This window comes from Odontomachus brunneus, unplaced genomic scaffold, assembly GCF_010583005.1.
Source record: "Odontomachus brunneus isolate Ranch 3 - 2012 unplaced genomic scaffold, Obru_v1 Obru_scaffold_160, whole genome shotgun sequence".
NCBI classification, from domain to species: domain Eukaryota; kingdom Metazoa; phylum Arthropoda; class Insecta; order Hymenoptera; family Formicidae; genus Odontomachus; species Odontomachus brunneus.
This window is the reverse complement of record NW_022639610.1, coordinates 728,628-746,457: the sequence shown is the minus strand read 5'-3', so window position 1 is coordinate 746,457 and position 17,830 is coordinate 728,628. Positions and strand designations below refer to the sequence as shown.

Sequence of the window (17,830 nt, the reverse complement as noted above, 5' to 3'; positions counted from 1 at the left end):
CGAGCACAATACTGGCACTCAATAATCGGACATGTATAATCGTAATACTTTGCCTTCATAAATAACTGTACATTTCTCTTAAGTATGCGCGTGCGGTGAAATAGCACATTCTCTCTCTCTGCTATTTCTCGTCCTCGAATAAATGCATTCTTTAAATAAACTCTTTGACGGAATAACCTTTATTTCGCATTACAGAATCTCTTAACAAGAATGTACATCGCATATTCTCTTACACACGGAGATGGCGCTCGGTTGCCTTGTTAGAAAACTATCCGTTTCGCTTTGATGTTTAAGAAAGTAACGAGGACGCTTTGCAAAAAAATTGCATCTACGATATCTCGTCATAAATAACGTATTTATGGAAATGCCCGGCTCTCGCGCTTAAAGTTATACGTGAATCGATCGCTGCGCGCGAATGTCACAAATGTCAACACTTAATCTGCCGTTCAGCGTTTGTGCGCCGTAAATAACGAAACCGCGACTGTAACGTGGATATGCCGATATTTTCAGCGTTTCGTCTCGTGCAAATCGATGATGTTTATATTTGTCCTGTATAAAAATGTAGGTATAAATTTCACCGTCTATTCACCGTTGTATTCTGCACGTAAATATCATTTACTTCAATCGTATAGAGACAATTGTCAGAGTACGCTTGCCAACTTATCTTTAGACGTCTAAAATAGCATCTTCAGTCGACTGAAGTACTAATTCAAGTTCGTACGGCAGGCTATTATGTATACGTTAATTATATGTCGTTTTACGTATCGTGAGAGCATTTCCAGTAATAAAAACTGATACATAAATTCTTTCAATCTGAGAGAAAAGTTCTTTTTTCTGTGACGTATGCTTTCCCGTAATGAGAAATTCGATCACGACATTCGAAAGCTCCGCTACATCTCTGCTCACGGCACGTTCGATCCGATAAGTTTTTTTCTTTTCGCGCATTGGAGGTAAACCGATAAGTATTGCATGGTTTGAAATTTTAAACCGCCGCCATATCGATTTTCCGGACTGAAGAGTTTTCTAACTTTCTACAATTCCTATGAGAGTTAAGTGACTGCCACTTATCAAATACGCGCCGTCTTCTCGGGAACCTATAAATCAGACGCCCAGTAACACCGACTGAATGCCTTCAGGCCATGATATGCTCTATTATGTAGCTGTTGTTGTGTACGTGCTTACACGCACCTATAAACGCACCGTGTCGTGTATACTGAAAGCATTTGCATGCTTACGTGTATGCATACTTGGCGCAGCATTAAATGTAAATACTGCTGCAGACAAATACCATTTTTAAGGCTAGCCATACGGCAAAAATGAGTTATGGAATCGCTAATGATGGAACATATTCGAGTGCATTTAACGTTCCATAGTTTGCGAAATAAGCTTTCGCTGTACTCATCGTGGCTGGGAATGTGATATGAGCGAAACACCGAGGAAGAGATCTCAATGATCCTGTTGAGCTCATTAAAATTACGCGGAAATTTCTCTAAAAGAACTGAAATATTTCAATGAAATCCTATTTTCTATTTTTCTACTAATTGTGTTCATTCAGCTTTTTTTATCACGTGTGCGATCGATCGGGTAATGTCGTTGACAAATGATAATAAATATTGATTTAAGGAAGGATTTATAGTATTTTTAAAAAGTCAGATAGTCACAAAAACAGTATCTTGTGATATGAAATAATTCGTAATATGTATTATTTGTGTCCTCAGAAGTATTATTATATTCGGAATACTGAACGCGTGTATCTCTCGTAGAGAACTGCAAATATTAGTGTATCAAAATGTTAATCTATGCACGTTAGAATATCCTTCAACATTCTGTATTAACCGGAGATTTATTTTCCTTGTGATGTGTTAATGTATCTTTTAAATTCAGATGTAAGGTTTCTCCTGATACGTTTTGCCCGGCAGGAAATGTCGAGAGCGATTGTATCGGCTTCTAAATCTTCTCACTTTCCGTTGCTTACATTTCGTACTTCGTTCGTTTAAACATTTCCAAGACTTCATCCGCAGCTTACTCTTACACTAAATTGAAGTCTTTATGGCGCGGCGATCTGGAAAGCGGGCTACAATGAACGTCTTTTGTATTACTTATTTCTGGGTTCCATTTCAGGATTTCGGGTCGAATTGATCAACCCAGTAATCTCATACGATATATCAATTTGGTATATCAGTGGATTAGTGAAAATAACACCGTCCGACAAAGTTTTCCCCGAATACGAGGAGTCATTTTAATCATTTAGTAGATTTTGGTCGATAAATATGGATCTGTTGTCTATATTTGGTTAATATGTCACAATCTTAAGAAAAACAGGATAAACTGGATCAAAACCGATAATTTTGAAAGGATTTTATGATGTTGGAGTAACGATAGAAACATTTTTTTTCTTAATTTCATTAATACCACAAGAAAATACTTTAAGTTTTAAAATACGTTTTATTTCGTCTCTGTACGATTTATGAGATATAGCTATTTAAAATTATTACTTTTCCCATGTAAATGAAATTTACAGTAATTTTAACAGCTATATCTTCCAAACGAAAAATCGCACGAGACGGAACGTATTTTAAAGCTTAACGTTTATATTTTCTTATGGCATTAGCGAAATTAAGAAAACAATTTTTTGTCGTTGCTACAATGTCAGGAAACCCCTAAAAACCGTTGTTTTTGGTGCGTTCTATCCTATTTTTCTGAAAATTGTGACGTGATAGCTAAATTTGGGCAACATCCATCGTGTTTAGTGGCCGTAAATGCGCCAGAAATGGCTATTCACACTCATGGGGCAGAATGGTGTTGGACAGCGTAATCAGTTAAGTCTAATGAGACACGAAGATTATATATTTTGTCAACCAATTCTATTAAAAGTAGTTCTCCTATATTTTTGGAGCCGCAAAATTAAAATACGTTTCTGAAACTTGGATGCTTTTTTATGAAAATTAAAGAGATGAATTATTAAAATATCGTTCTGTTTTTTATCTGTAGAGAGACTGACTGAAAGTTATTAAAATAGCCGTTCACCCAATAATGTTAAGAATAATTAATTAAGCACTACGCTTACTAATTAATAAGCGTATCATTGCTTTTTGAATTTATGTTTCATTATGATTATTACGCGAACAGGAGACGCGCGTACGCGTAGCATTTGTCATGCGCGTTTTTACCGCAAACAGTCGCAATTTCTAATCTAAACGCGACCTCGTAAGTTTCGCCGTAAACTGGCTATACAGAGAATCTCATGTCTTCTCGCGCGTTCATTTGAAGTTGAATGAAATGCCGGATATGAATAAACTCTTCAATATGCGCAAGTGACGTCCGCGAGAGAACTATTGTAACATTTCCCCTTTACAGTCAAAGTCGCAGTATCGCAAAGTACTATCGCAAAATGTACTATTCGCGATTTTCCCGACATGTACGCGCGCAACAGTAGTCCGCATATGTATATTGGACTTTCAAGTGCCTGAATATCAAATAACTCTTTTCAGCGAGATTCATATCGCAAACTCGCGAGTGGCACCCTTGGTGAAACGGTAAATTTTTACTACCGCGCATGTTGTTGCGTTGTAATTTTAATTCGCTCTCGCGATTCTTCGCGAATCGGGGGTATTACGCGGACGCGCCGTTGATAACCCGAGCGAAACAGAGCCACTGCGCTCTTGTACTTTGCTGCAAGGCAGAATTTGTTGACGAATCTCGTTGACATCTGATGGTACACGATAAACTCACTTTTGTAGAACCGTGACGCCGAGAGGTCGATACCATTCTTTGTAGTAGGCACGCCTTTTTTACACAAAGCCTTTTTACAAAGAGGCATGTTTTGACGAAGTGATGTATTATAAAGTCCGCTAACGAGTTTCAGACGTTGATCGATATTTGACGAAATACGACGCGCGTGATTCGTTAAACAATTTGTTAACGAGTTTCTATACGGCTTATGTCTTTGTCGCCTTTCATTACGGGAGAACAATGTTTCGCTCTGCGTTCAGGATTGCTAACAAATCGTATTACCTTTGAGCGCGTAGCGCACGTTTCTCCCACTAAACGATAATACCTTGATACTAAAGGTCGTTCTACATTAGTGACAAACAGCCAGTTGCACGATCGCAAGCGATATTATTTCCGGCCGTAAGGCTGTTGCTAGTAGCAATCGCAAGGTTTGCTGGAATCCAAAGTTTGCATTTCTGCGATCTCGCGACAGTCAATAAGCGTCCAGCTTCGCACAGTTATGTAAGTTATGACGTTTACTTAAGCTATCCGTTCGTCTTTTCTGTTCCGCGTGTGACAAAGCTTTAAGGTTAGGAAACTTTAATAATGAGTGATTTAGAAATAAATGAAGATAAATATCTGGATATAAACTCTGAGAGTATTCATAAAAATAACGTGGATTTGATAAAGATTGTAAACCGAGGTCCTGGTTCCAAGATGTTTAGTAAAATCATAGAAAAAAAAGCCTAGAATTCTATAGTATCAATTTTGCCATAAGTAGTAAAAATAATTGAAAATGTCGGCGCTGCTTTGTGTTCATTTCGGTGTTTGAATGAATTTCGAAGACGGGAACTTCGTGGACGTCAGTAAAACATTGACATTGTTGATTGACTGTGACTTACGACTAACGATTGGAATGTAGAAACTCATATCGCAAGATTCTTGCGCCTTGCCATAGTGCGACTGTGCGATCGATCACTTGCGACTAATGTAGAATTATAATTTTTTATAATTTCAATATTTCAATTTGTTTTCGCGTATGTCGCGGAGAAACCCAAAAATTCCATACTGTTCGTTATACTTTGCGCTTTAACGTCCGTTAAGATAACTCTTGATTCAACTTTAATAAGATGCAGTCATATTAAATCACGTCAATGGCTAAGTTGAGAGAATATAACGGGTGCTCAATCCAATGAGGGAAGCGCCGGCCGAGTTCACGCTTTACCATATTCTCGAAGGCCACAATTTTCGCCGTGGAGAATACTCAATTGGATCGGTCGCCAGACAAGTGGTCCTTCATAAAATGTGAATAGCGCCGAAACGGCGTTCGCGCGACCGGTCGAAGTATTCCACTTTTACGTGATAAATTATCCAGCTCAATTACGCGGAATGGGAAATCGCTCTTTCAGTAAAAAATTTATATCTCTATATGCTAAAATTATATCAATGTAATAACAAATGATATCTTGTATGAATTTACGTCTGTGTGACCAACAGTCCAAAAGTTTAGTCGACGTATTTTGATACAAAATCAAAGTAAAATTCCTTCACCAACCAACAAGCGCGTCGCGACTTTTCTCCTCTTCGACTGATGCTCTTGATACGCGTCGGACAAGCAAACAAGGTTATTCAAAGATCTCTTCGGCAAATTAATGGCAAGCCGAGTACACTGGAGACACAAATGCTGACACACCGGGGGGTTTAAAGCCACAAAGAGACGAGTTCCTCACCTTCGTGAAATGAAATGAAACAAAGTCCGCCGAGAATGCTCAGCGACGCCATGTAAATCCGTTGGGAGCCGCGCGCGCGTACTCCAACTCGTCGACCACGTTTCCTGGTTGTAATCCTTTAATACTGGAAAAAGTACGACTGCTACTATTGTCGATTAAAAATCTCCCGTTTCGGTCAATGCGAAAAACGGGATTGGACGGCAGGTGGTGCGCACGGTTGCGAGCGAAAAAGCTTCGTTGCCTTACATACGAGGCCGCCGCCGCCACCACCGCCACTACCACCATACTATCACCGTCGCCACCATCACCGACACACCACACCACACTGCCAGCAGCAGCACCACCACCGAGCGCTACTCTCGGAAACGAACCGAACTCGACAAGGAAATTGAAGTGAAATTTTTTTCACTGCGACAAAGCCAGGGAACTTTACCCGTGATGTTAAAAATTGCGAAAATCTTGGTATCTTCATGACGAAACGGCGCTGCGTAAAATCGCACGGCCTCAACGATAATGCCCGCACGCTGAATGGGAAAACAGTCGTGCTCGCACGCTATTATTACAAGTCCGAACGAGAGAGAAGCTCCCGGCGCGGGCGGCATTAATTTTCCCGTTTTACACGGCCGGTAATTTGCGCGGTCATACGATCGATTGTTTTCGCGCGATTGCGAGCGGTTCGAAGCGGGACGGTGACCGCGCGCGAGCGGCCTACCATAATGGATATTGGAAAACGCGCCGGCGATGGACCGTTTCTTGCGTTACAGAAAATGAATGCGATTCGTTGAATTAAGTAAATTTGCCGTGCAATCGTTCGCGACTCGTGATCGTCTCGTTGTGCGTGGCGATCGTCGAAAGTCGCCGACGTAGACACACGGTGCCATGAATGTCTGAATATTCACTAGATTGAGAGTCACATGATTTGCAGCCTTACACGTGTGACGCTTGAGACAGAAAATTGCATAAGTTGCTCTGACTATAATGGTGGGGTTCTAATGGTTTTAATTATAAAATGATTTCGATCTTATTCGTGCACGCATAAAATCGTATAAGTCTCGATTTCGAGCGTCCATGACACCCGTGCGTTTAATTGGCACTTGTGACGAAATCGGATCTCTCTTAATTGCGTAAAAAAAAAAAAAAAAAAAAAAATCGAGCCTCCAAAAATATCCTACGCCCGCCGCCGGTCAGTGGATTTATCATTGTCATTGCACTCCCTGCCATTCCCAGAAAATTACGATGAAAGGCGATTCGGTCGGTCCGCGAACATTCCGCGCACTCCAACGACGACGATAAAGTTTATGAATAATATACTTGAAAACGACTTTTAAAGTCCCCTCAACGACCGCCAGCTACGACGGCAACTTTGTACTACTATAGAAAGAGATTACTCGGCGAGAGCGAGGGGAACGCCGGGGCGTCATTAGATCGTAAGTAGCTTTTGCGATTTTTTACAAGACGGTTTCTGGATTTTTCTGCCGGCGCGTCTCGCGCATTCCTTACTGGAATTGGCGTGACTTACTACGACGGACTGAGCCCGAAACTTTGCGACCTTTTATCGCTCGCCTTTGTACGGCAGTTGGCGAAATGATATTTCCTTACTCAGTAATAGTCGTAAAAGCGCAAAGTTGTTTGCCCTCGCGCAGCTAACCCTCCCCCAAACGCCAGGCTGGAATTCATTGATATTATAATCCACGGCACACGGCAGTGCTATCGATACACGCGCAGAATGCATAGTAATCCTCGCGGCAACTTCGCCCGGCAAACGCAAATACATGCATTGTCCGATTGCCACGATCTTCCGTGTGTATCGGAAAAGGATAGGTATACTGCATTGTGTGTTCTGCTGGATAACAGCTCACACTATCGCGCTGCAGATCCGAATCCCATCTAATCAGCCATTCGCGAGAACGACCCTTTGATTTCCCCTTGCATGCATCACAAGGCAATTCGCCAACAATAACCAAATTCCAATTAAAATGTAAACAACCAGTTAATGTGATAATTTCGCGCCGCGAAGCACCGACTATTTCTCCCGTGCATTTAGGAGAATCATTCAATTCTCAAATTGACGATTGCGTGGGGACGTTTCCTCCGGTGACATCTTCCTTCGGTCGACAGCACGTTGCGATGCGCAAATGCGCGAAATAATAGCAGTGCATGCGCTAATCTTCCGCATGAGAAGTGATCTAATCAGCCACTCACGAAAACGAGCCTTTGATTTCCGCTTGCATGTATCCCAAGACGCGATTCACCAACAATAAATTCCAATCAAAATATAAACAACCAGTTTACGTGATAACTACGTGCCGTGAAGTACCGACGATTTCTTTCATGCATTCAGGAGAATCGTTCAGTTTCCAAATTGACGATCGAGGGGACATCTTCCTCCAGTCGTCGGCGACAGTATATCACGTTGCATAAACGCGTGAAATAATAACGCGTGAAGTCTCTACTTGCGCTAATCTCCCGCATAAAAAGTGATGCACCGTAAACGACGGAGGGAATCACCGAGACGCCGTGAGGAGAATCGGGCAATTTAACGAGCAGAACGAAACGAGTTTGGACGTGTATGTGCGCCTTGTGTGGAATTCGCGAAAATGGTTTTGATAGGATCTCCCTAGACACTCGCCGACGACGAATCCCCGTACATCCGCGACGCTCGAGTTAGTCGTCGAAACTTAAAAGGAGGTATCGCAATCGTCGGTAGTTTCACAGAGCGAAGACGCAAGCACTCCGCAAAGCGGAGCACGTACGGAACGAAAGAAGAAATAGCGCTCCGTGTACTGTAGCTCGGCCCGCTGTCTAATCTCAGTATGAAAGCGCATCCGTGTCGCACCGGCGGTGTTAAAATCCTACGGCGTGCCTGCAGCTATTTTACGGAGCTTTATCCGAGTTTGTAATGGCGCAATCTAGCAAATGAGCCGCTGCGCGGGAGAGAGAACGGTATGATATAAGGAATAATTTAAAAATTCACACCGCTAGTCGGGATTGTAAAAATTAATAACGTAATTTTTAATGTAATTTTTATATAACATAATAATAGCGTGATGGCGGTCCTCGTGCGCGCGCGCACTTGCATTCCGCGTGAAATTTCACGATGGTGAAATTCTTCTTTATCTCCCGTCCGTAATGTGATTAAGATGGACTGTAATAGAGCGTAGCGCTGACTTCCATCAGAGAATAATCGACTCTGAAAATCGTTAGCTTTCTTCGTCCTTGGTCCTGTTGGTGCGTCCTATTTTCCCGATAGTATTATTTATCTGATGATAAATCTGCACAGTGATGTCCTAGCCAGCACGAGGTGTTCGGATAATCCGCCACTGTGTGCGCGTATGCGAGTTTAGGTAAGTGCAGGCACGGGTGTGATACGCGATATCGTTTCGTGCACAGCTTCGTCCTATGCTCTTCTATGTAGATTAATGTCGACGCCTGTCGCAGGAGAGCTCGCAAGCTACTTTTGCGTCATCACTTTACCTCGCTGCGGTGTAATGGGTGCGACGTATATCCGACGTATTTTATCAAAATTGACGCTAGTCGCTCGTAAATATCGTTCTAGACAATTGTGACGAAATCCAACCTTCTTGCGCCATTTTGTCGTTAACGAGAAACTATCGTTGCCCTTTTATTGTGATTTCTCTCTCTCTTTCTCTGTCGCGTCGCTTCCGTTATCTTCAAGTTTCACAAAATACGATTGTTGATCGATACAGATTTATGCGAACCAAAAATTGCAACATTTTTGTATTTTTTTGATGATACCATTTCTCAAGATTTCGAATTAGTTTCTGCTCCGTTTTATCTCGTGTTTCTGCTTTCTTTTCTACTTACAAAATTATGAAATATATAACTGTCGATGTATCTCATGAGACAATAATAATGTGATATAAAGTTTATTATCGTTGTCACTAATTTCTGAAGTAGTATCCGCTTTGTTGTCATAATATCATCTAAGATATAGTATATGTCAGCTACAATGTTGAAATTATATTCCCAGAGAAAAATATCAAGAAAATATGGTACGACGTATTTTTATCATTTTATTTTTCCCTTTATTTCTCTTCTTCGCTATGTAACTTGGAAACACTCATTAAAGTTATTATCAATCTCAAACCGCTTGACACCATAATATCCAACTCAGCAAATAAAGAGAAATTACGAATATGTTATTTATACAGGATCTGTTTTCTAATCTTCTTATTTAATCTTATCTTCGTATTTAAATATTTATCAGATTTTTAAATCAGACAAAATCTCGATGCAAAGATGAAATTTAGTTTTTACCGAAATAGAATGTTTTATTAACAAAACTGTTAGTTTTAACAAAACTGTTAGTTTTAACTTGCAACAACTGTTTACAACAGCAAACAAATAGGATCTTCGAGATTTTTCCTTACTCAAATTTCAAAATGTTCGGCTACTTTCATCTTGCAGCAGTGATTTTGCATGCCCTAAATTGCCAGAACCGGTGATATTACGTTTCGTGATAGAATTCAAGACACGTCCGTCCTTCTAGAGGAGCAGTCTGATATATAAATTCGCGAGACAGCGGTTTAAGTTCGACAAATTGAGGTCGCGATCACTTATGCGTCAAGAGCAACTTCTCCCAAGTTCTTTCGTGTTCCTTTCGCGTTTCAATTGAGGGCTTCGCAACCAAAACGATAGAAGTTGTGGAATCCCCTGCATAGATCTCGCGGAAAAACGTTCCTATTTAAAACGTTTTCTACTGAAATGAACGATAAAGTGAATAGACGATAGAAGATTTTCTTCTCGTTTCCAAAGAATATCGCATTCAGCTCTATAATATTTCTATTGTCTTAATTACCTTCAAGGTGCAAATAATAGCAGTTTGCAATACAAACACAAAATAATACAATGATCGAAGATAAGGTCGACGACCGTTTTGGCTTATCCACAGCTAAGAAATTTGGTAGTATTTCGGGAGTGATTACCGGGGGAGTTTCATCTTTTTAATTAGACCTCAAAATTAATTTCTGCCGAGACAATCCCCGCTTGAAACTTCAAGAAGAATATGATCCCCCATTATGAGACTGAGAAAGTTCCTGAACACCGCTTACGCGGGCGTGTAGGTACTGTCGCGATGACACTTGAAAACTCCTTCGCCCTACTCGTTTAACTCGCGATATCACGAGACACGGTGCGCGACGGCGAAGAAGACAGATCAGTCAGCAGGCAAAATTTCATATACACACAGTGATTCCATTCACGTTCGTCGTCGACGTCTCGCGTACGCGTACCCACGGAAAATCGGTACGTCCGTCGGATAAACCGTTCCGGCCGGAATAGTCTCATTCTTCATAAACTTGCAGGGATAAGTCGCCAAGAGATAATATCGCGTAATACAATAACGCTTAAACGACAGGCTCGCCTCAAAAAGTTTTCATCCCGACGTGGAAGAGACGTTTCCTCCGACGAATTTGGGCTTCCAACCTTACCTTATCGAAAATTTCAGTGGCGGTCTTATTACGAGTTACTTAATAGCGTAATTAACCTATAACTCCGCGCAGGATAATTAGAAACCACTAATGTTCCTCCTATCGTTTATTTCCTCCACCAGCGATCGCGAGGGGAGAAGAGGCTTGAATAATATTCGACTTCTTTTTTATATTCTTCTCACTGTCTTAACTGGTTTTAATAATGGCGCAGCTGTTACGAATGAAATCTTTTCCTATTTCTATGAGGAGTAAATTTATTATCACTTAACGTGGGAATATGTAAATCGTCTCTTCTTATGTCTCGTTTAATATTCAAGGGTTAGTAAGCTACCGCGGAAAATTCCACTCTCATCGCATAAGTATAAAGGTATACATTTTCACTGTACACAATGAATGTTTTATGTCTCATAATTGCACATCGTAATTCCCGGGGTTCCTTCCGGCGCATCCCTGACTTTCAAAGATTTCGTGCGCGCATATGGATTTAACGTGAGATAAATTAGCTCAGGCAAACCGCGACACCACAGTCTGATGATGAAGCATTAACCAGGTTAAGTAACATCCTGCCGTGATTATGCTATTTATCCGTTAAACGGGCCTGTGACGCGCGCGCGTAAAACGTGTTTACAAAATTAACGGGGGACGTTAAATGGAATAGTCAAGTATCACCATAGAGAACTCGTGTATCCTCGACTACGTGAGATACCGGGCCGGCGAGGTTCTAACTTGAGCTCAACTTGTCGGCATTGACTCTTCGGAAAGTTAGGAGTTATCCGATCTAACCCGAGCTATCGATGTATAATTTGAAGTAGGTTTAACCCAGATCACCGTCCGTGGTTACCCAGCTTCCGCGAAAATTAACTAGTGCGCGCGACGGAGTGTGCTCTCTACGCTCGAATTCGTGTGTTACAGACTGACCTGGGTAATCGCAGAAAAACACTCGAAACTACGAGCGGAACTTTAGCCAGAGGGAAGTCGGTGCGGTATCTTGAGAATTCAAAGCGCGAGAGGCGCGTCGATGGAACATTTTGTGCACGCGCGTACTATGTTCAGCTCTGATATTTTTATATGAATATAATAGAAACATCGCTCGAGTTACCAAAATAGGAACACCATGACATATCAGTCTCGCAGTTTTTCTGCGATAAATTCTCTAAATTCTCTCTCTCTCTCTCTCCTTCTCTTAGATATATTGCTGTATAACGAGAGAAAAACAACGAAAATTACGAAAGCACGGGAGAGATTGTAATTGCAAGTACAGTGAATTTTGGCAATTGACCGCAAGATGTAAAAGAGATCTCTACTTTCGCGATGTAAAAGTGTTTCGAAGTAAACTACGCATCGTTGCTCGCCAATCTCGTAAAAGGGTCATCCGTAACGAGTTGTCTATCGTTCAGACGTATCGCGCAAAATTGAAATATTGGCAAGAACGATCACGTGTAACCGTTGGTCTGAAATAAACATTGGCTGATTTATGGAACGCGAGTCCCGGCTACGTATACGCTATGTTCCGATTTGCACATGCCATTTTCACCCTCCTGAGTGCAGCACGGGCCACCATAAATATATCACGCACACATACGAAACGTTAGAGAGATATAAGTAGATCAAGTCGCGCAACGCGCTACTTTCGAGAAGTACCACGTTCAAGTTACAGAATAATGGTATGATAAATACGACGCGACGTGGTAAAAATGCAACGAAGGTGGGGAAACAGATTTACGTATGTATAATACGAAACGATGAAATGTGCTGTATACATCGTACCTAGTGCGTCGTTCCTTCGTTGATGCAGGCTGCTCTCTTGCAACCATGCTTTTAAAATATGAATGCGGTGCGTACCTCTAGAGGGTGCAAACAGATCGCTCGGCTAAAAATAATTTTTAGGCGCGTGTAATTTACGGCGTTCGCGCGAAAAGTTTTCTCAAAATGGCTTCGATAAATCTTTCGCGATATTACCTTCTATAAATTATTAAAAAAACAAAAAAAGAAGAGAGAGAGAGTGAGAAAAAAAAGAAATCTTTATATACTTTGCGCAAAACGGCAAAAGGTTTAACGGCAATGCTTTTTTCGATGCTTTTTATGTGTTTCGCGAGAACATAAATTTTAGAATATGAATTCATCGTGAGAATGCATTAATTCGTTAACGTTGTATAATGCAACGAAGCTTACCTGTAACGTTGAGGATAATGTGTTGCACGTTGTTGCACTCGCGGTTGACCGCCATGTACGTGGCTTCGCACTTGTAGAGGCCCTCGTCCTTCAGCTTGACGTCGGGTATCTTCAGATACGTTTTCGACGAATTCGTCGAATATTCTATGTCAGCCCTGAAACATTCACAGCGACGGCGTGAGAGTAATTCGGGAATTGCACCGTAGAAACGCGACTTCGCAGAGACGTCTTGTTGATTTACCGCGGCAATTTCACCAATTAATTTCACTTGACAGAATTTTCGTTCATTTAATGTGATACAACGTTAGCGAAAAATCTGGCGAGTTTGCAACGTAAACACGGCAATATTGGGCGGCAACGCTTTATTTAACGGACTTTTATTAGGCATTTCACGTGACAACAATGGTGCAAATGAAGTTCCCCGCCGAATCTAATAAATCTCGCACACTTGCTACATTCCCGTCGGCTCATTTTTTATGTAATTTATGTCGGTGCATTCGCAATTAACGCGCAGCTCTCATTAATCGCGACCACGCCGATTGTTTGTGAACTTTATTAATGGCGGCCGCCTGGTATTATGTCGGGGCGTAGTTCGTGCCAACGCAAGTATAATGACCTCACGTAATGTCAATCTCAAATTGCGATTAACGTCGGGTAATGAATCGGACAATCAATGAGATTAATCTGGTCGTTATCCCGACTGAGTAGTGTAATCCATTTGTGACGATAAGGCGGTGATGTTATCACTGCATGTACACTCGATCCAATTCTACATGTTATACATATGCCCGTTCGACTATACGTATCACGTGTGTGCTTACACACACACACACACACACACATATATGTACATATATGTATATATAGCTGTGTACACACGCACATATATATATATATATATACACACATATGTGTATGTGTATGCATATATGTATTTCACTTACGAAATATTAACGAGATGCAACGACCCTTGATACAATTGCGTGCATTAATAATTCACATACGGGGATAAATTATATAAAGGAAGGCTCCCGTGCGTAATGCAGCACTGCGGAGAAATTTGAATAGTCGTAATTAAATTTGATCGCTTGTAATTCAATCGCCTGCAATTTCGCGTTTCACGATACGACGGCGTCCTTGTGGACCATTAATGCACGATAGCGAGCTACGAAGCAATGAGATGCGTCAGTTGAAGGTCCCGGCATTTATATCGGCGAATGCCGTGTAGACGCATAGCAGTCAATGTATGTAGGTCGTGTCCGATATTCCGTGAATAGATGCGAGTGACTGAGTATCTCCACGGACACATAAGTACGCTGGGTCGTCGGTACAGTCAACATTGCTATTGAACTTGCCACAGTTCGATACGATTTACGTCCCCATCAAATTGATTGCTTGCGCCTGTCGTCATCTAAGGTGGTGACGGAAAACCCAGCAAGAGTGTGCGTATTGCGAAAGAAAACGGAGGAAATGATAGACACGAGATAAAGGAATAGGAAACATAATTTATACAAATGGCAAGGTCTCTCTTTCTTTCTTTTTCCTTGTTTCTTTAGAACGTCGCAGCGCAGAGCTTGCGTTTGTGGAAAAAGTGGAATTATCGCGGCGTATTCATATGCGCGTGTACATCCGTATCCTAAACTCAAATTCAATACTGTTCGCATGTACAGCCCATACCGTACTCTAAAATCCAGTATCGCGTTTATTAGTCAGATTAAAACGTCGGCGGATTTTTGACTGAAGTGCACGTGTTGCTTTTGTTTCTCGCCTCCCGGTGGAACGCACGTGACGAATTATTGTTTTTGTAAGCCGCAAATCCTGCTACAGTATGAAATGCAGGTGATCGCGGTCAACCGACATTTTGGCGTGTTGTTTGATCGACGAACCGTTTACGCCGTGTTTACCATTAGCGCATTGTCGATACGGTAATGCGCTGCACCGCTAATCAGCGACACAACACGCAGCGCGAAACTATATTACTCCTCTTACCTTCGTACATAATCAGATTACCGATATCGTGAACCATGGGATAAATATCCCGGGAGTGATACCTCTTAATTACGACGTTTATACATGCGTTGCGTTCGCACTCGGATGAAGAGCCCTCTTATTTATGCACATATATAACGCTCTATATGATATTTACAATCTACTTCTCACCTCATTCACCGATCGACGTTTTCTTCGCTGAAACGAAAGTCTGCGACTTTATCACTAGAGACGCGACTTTGCGCGTCTTATATTTGCAAATTTAAATAAATATAGTTAATTCTCGAAATTTCTCTGAATTATCGTCAATTCAGGTTTGTCGCTGGTAACATTTGCGACAGTAGGTGGTCGTTATGTATTCTTCGTGGCACACAGAGTATAATAAAATCACATATAACGACAGAGCATACGCGACATTGTATTCTCTGGCTCCAAATCCGGACTCCGACTAATCTGGATAACAGTATGCCGCATTATAAATTATTTTATAAATAGCGCACACATATTCTGCATTAATATTATAAGTTTCGCTCTTTCCCGTGCAATCCGCGATATTGGAGAACGTAATGTATTTACGTAGGTATTACGGAATAGGAAATAAATAAAAATATGAAACAAAAACGACCTTTCTTTTCGAGACATTCAAAAGTGTGATTGCATATCGCGCTTTTACTTCAAATGGCGGATGCGCATATTATATTACATAAAGTGCTGCGCCGAATTGATGGCTGTGCTTTGACTAAACGCAATTCGTATTGCAATTAAATGGGAATTTTTACGCGCTGTTTCCATCGTGTACAACACCACCAGCACTCCCAGTGGAACACACAGGCATACTGCGTATGTATATAATTCACGAGTATAATTACCGGATATTGCTTTGCTATCGTACCACGCGCGCGAGTGACGTGCGAGAGCAGATTGCCTCAAATTGCTTTCCAAATCTATGCAACGACAAGTATAACGTGGAATGATAAATTCCGTGAGGAAAAGGAGAACGGAAGTGATCCCGTTGTAATAAGCGCTCACGATTTTTCACTGAATTAATCATGATATTCGCTTCGTGGTTGCTGAAAAACAACAGCTGTCCGGAGTGGAGTTTTATCGAAGCTGATACTACTCGTTGAAACGGGAGACTTATGCGGAAATTCGCGATCATTTTTTTTTGCGATAGCAACGTAAATTCAAAAAGTTAAACATTGTATAGTCAGCTACAAATTGACTTTGCACATTTTTTATCGAATGAAGTTTTAACGCTCCGTTAGAATTTTGATTCTGCGAAAGTCACTGCTGACGTGTATGTATGAGTACATGGAGTAATCGATTATAAATACACAAAAATTACTTGTCGAAAGAATGTTCTCTGAATTTAAAATAAATTCTTTCTTCCAAATACTTATACTCTGTACTGTCACATTGGCTCCTGTCATAACCGATTACTATACGATTACTATATGCGTAACTATATTTGTCAACTCTTTTCTTCTTTAATATAATAGATACACAAAGATTAGGAAAATTATTATCCGATCTGAGCGCGACACAATCTTGATCAAGTACCACCGAGTCACGCAAAATGTACTTAACAGTAATTCCAGCGTCGTGTTTGACAATACGACCACCGTTGCAACATTTCATTAAAGCTCCAGGGAATACGTTGTAGCAGGAGTTTAGTGTTCGTCAAAGGACACTGCCTCTCTGGGAGATCTTTGCCGCGAAATGTGCACCAAAGTGTCCATAATGGCAAATAGAAGCTTTCGTGAAATTACTGTAGCAGAGCGGGCGAAGTGTTCTGAACGTAACACCTTGGCGAAAAATTGGTCCGCTGTTATCGCGTGATAAAACGTTTAGATAAAAGGTTGAGATATAGTGGCGAAGAAAATCAATCGAAAGAGAGCGAATGAGCGGAAGTAAATCCGTAAGTTTACTAAATCAATGTCTCGTGCACTCTTTGTCAATAATAAAAGAGAGGCGGACTACGTTGTATCGCAGCACACCTCGAACCCAGATTTTCGTGGAACGTGTTTGTCTTTCGTATCAGTCAGGTTCGTCTCTCATCATCGTGTCATCGTACATTATCTCGTTATTTTCCGTCAAGTACAGCGTGCGCGCTGTAAGCCAAACAAGTCAAACGCGGACCGAATATTTTCTCACATATTGTTGAACTTTTTTGTTTCTCGTTTTCTCTCTCTCTCTCTCTCTCTCTCTTTGCTAGCATAGAAAATAACATTGCCGTATAGTATTTTTTTCTATAAAAAAGTAAAGTTACGTATATAGTACGCAAATCCATTTCGTATTATTGTCATACCAGACTGTATAGAAGGCAAGGAAAAGACTGTGATAATGGCTGTCGGAATGCTAAAAGTGTCAATTGATTGTTTAAATGAAAGCTATTATTGGCGATTAATCCACAATGCGTTTTTTTAAACACGGTGTCAATCGTGTCACTTTAATTCGTGTAGTTCATGTGGAATGTCTGTATAGATGCCGCTTTAGTTTAATCGCGTTTAACTGAATGTCCAATTTTTTCATCACTGCGAGTATAAAATATAAATGCGAGTATAAATGAGATTACCGACGCGATGTCACTGGTTCATTTTTATTTTAGTTGCAAATTAAAACTTATTGACGAATATATCTCGATTTATTTACGTGATTTTTGGCGTACTTGAATAAGTGGAGAGATAGAGTCGTACAGAATTTTTGATGGAAGTTTATTTTTCGTTCAAGAGAGAGAGAGAGAGAGAGAGAGAGAGAGAGAGAGAGAGAGAGAGAGAG

At 41.0% G+C, this 17,830-nt stretch overlaps 2 protein-coding genes across 7 annotated transcripts in view; one reads left to right on the top strand and one right to left on the bottom strand.

Annotated features, from left to right (window-relative positions):
- LOC116850916 (neuropeptide CCHamide-1 receptor-like) overlaps positions 1-17,830 on the top strand; it is a 244,077-nt gene that overhangs the window by 8,652 nt on the left and 217,595 nt on the right. The gene's annotated exons all lie outside the window — the stretch shown is intronic.
- Positions 1-17,830, bottom strand: part of LOC116850913 (hemicentin-1) — a 178,318-nt gene that overhangs the window by 47,170 nt on the left and 113,318 nt on the right. For both annotated transcript variants that reach the window (XM_032829742.1, XM_032829743.1), the window contains one exon: positions 13,064-13,218. In XM_032829742.1, the coding sequence (XP_032685633.1) occupies positions 13,064-13,218 (155 nt within the window). The remainder of the gene's footprint in view (positions 1-13,063; positions 13,219-17,830) is intronic.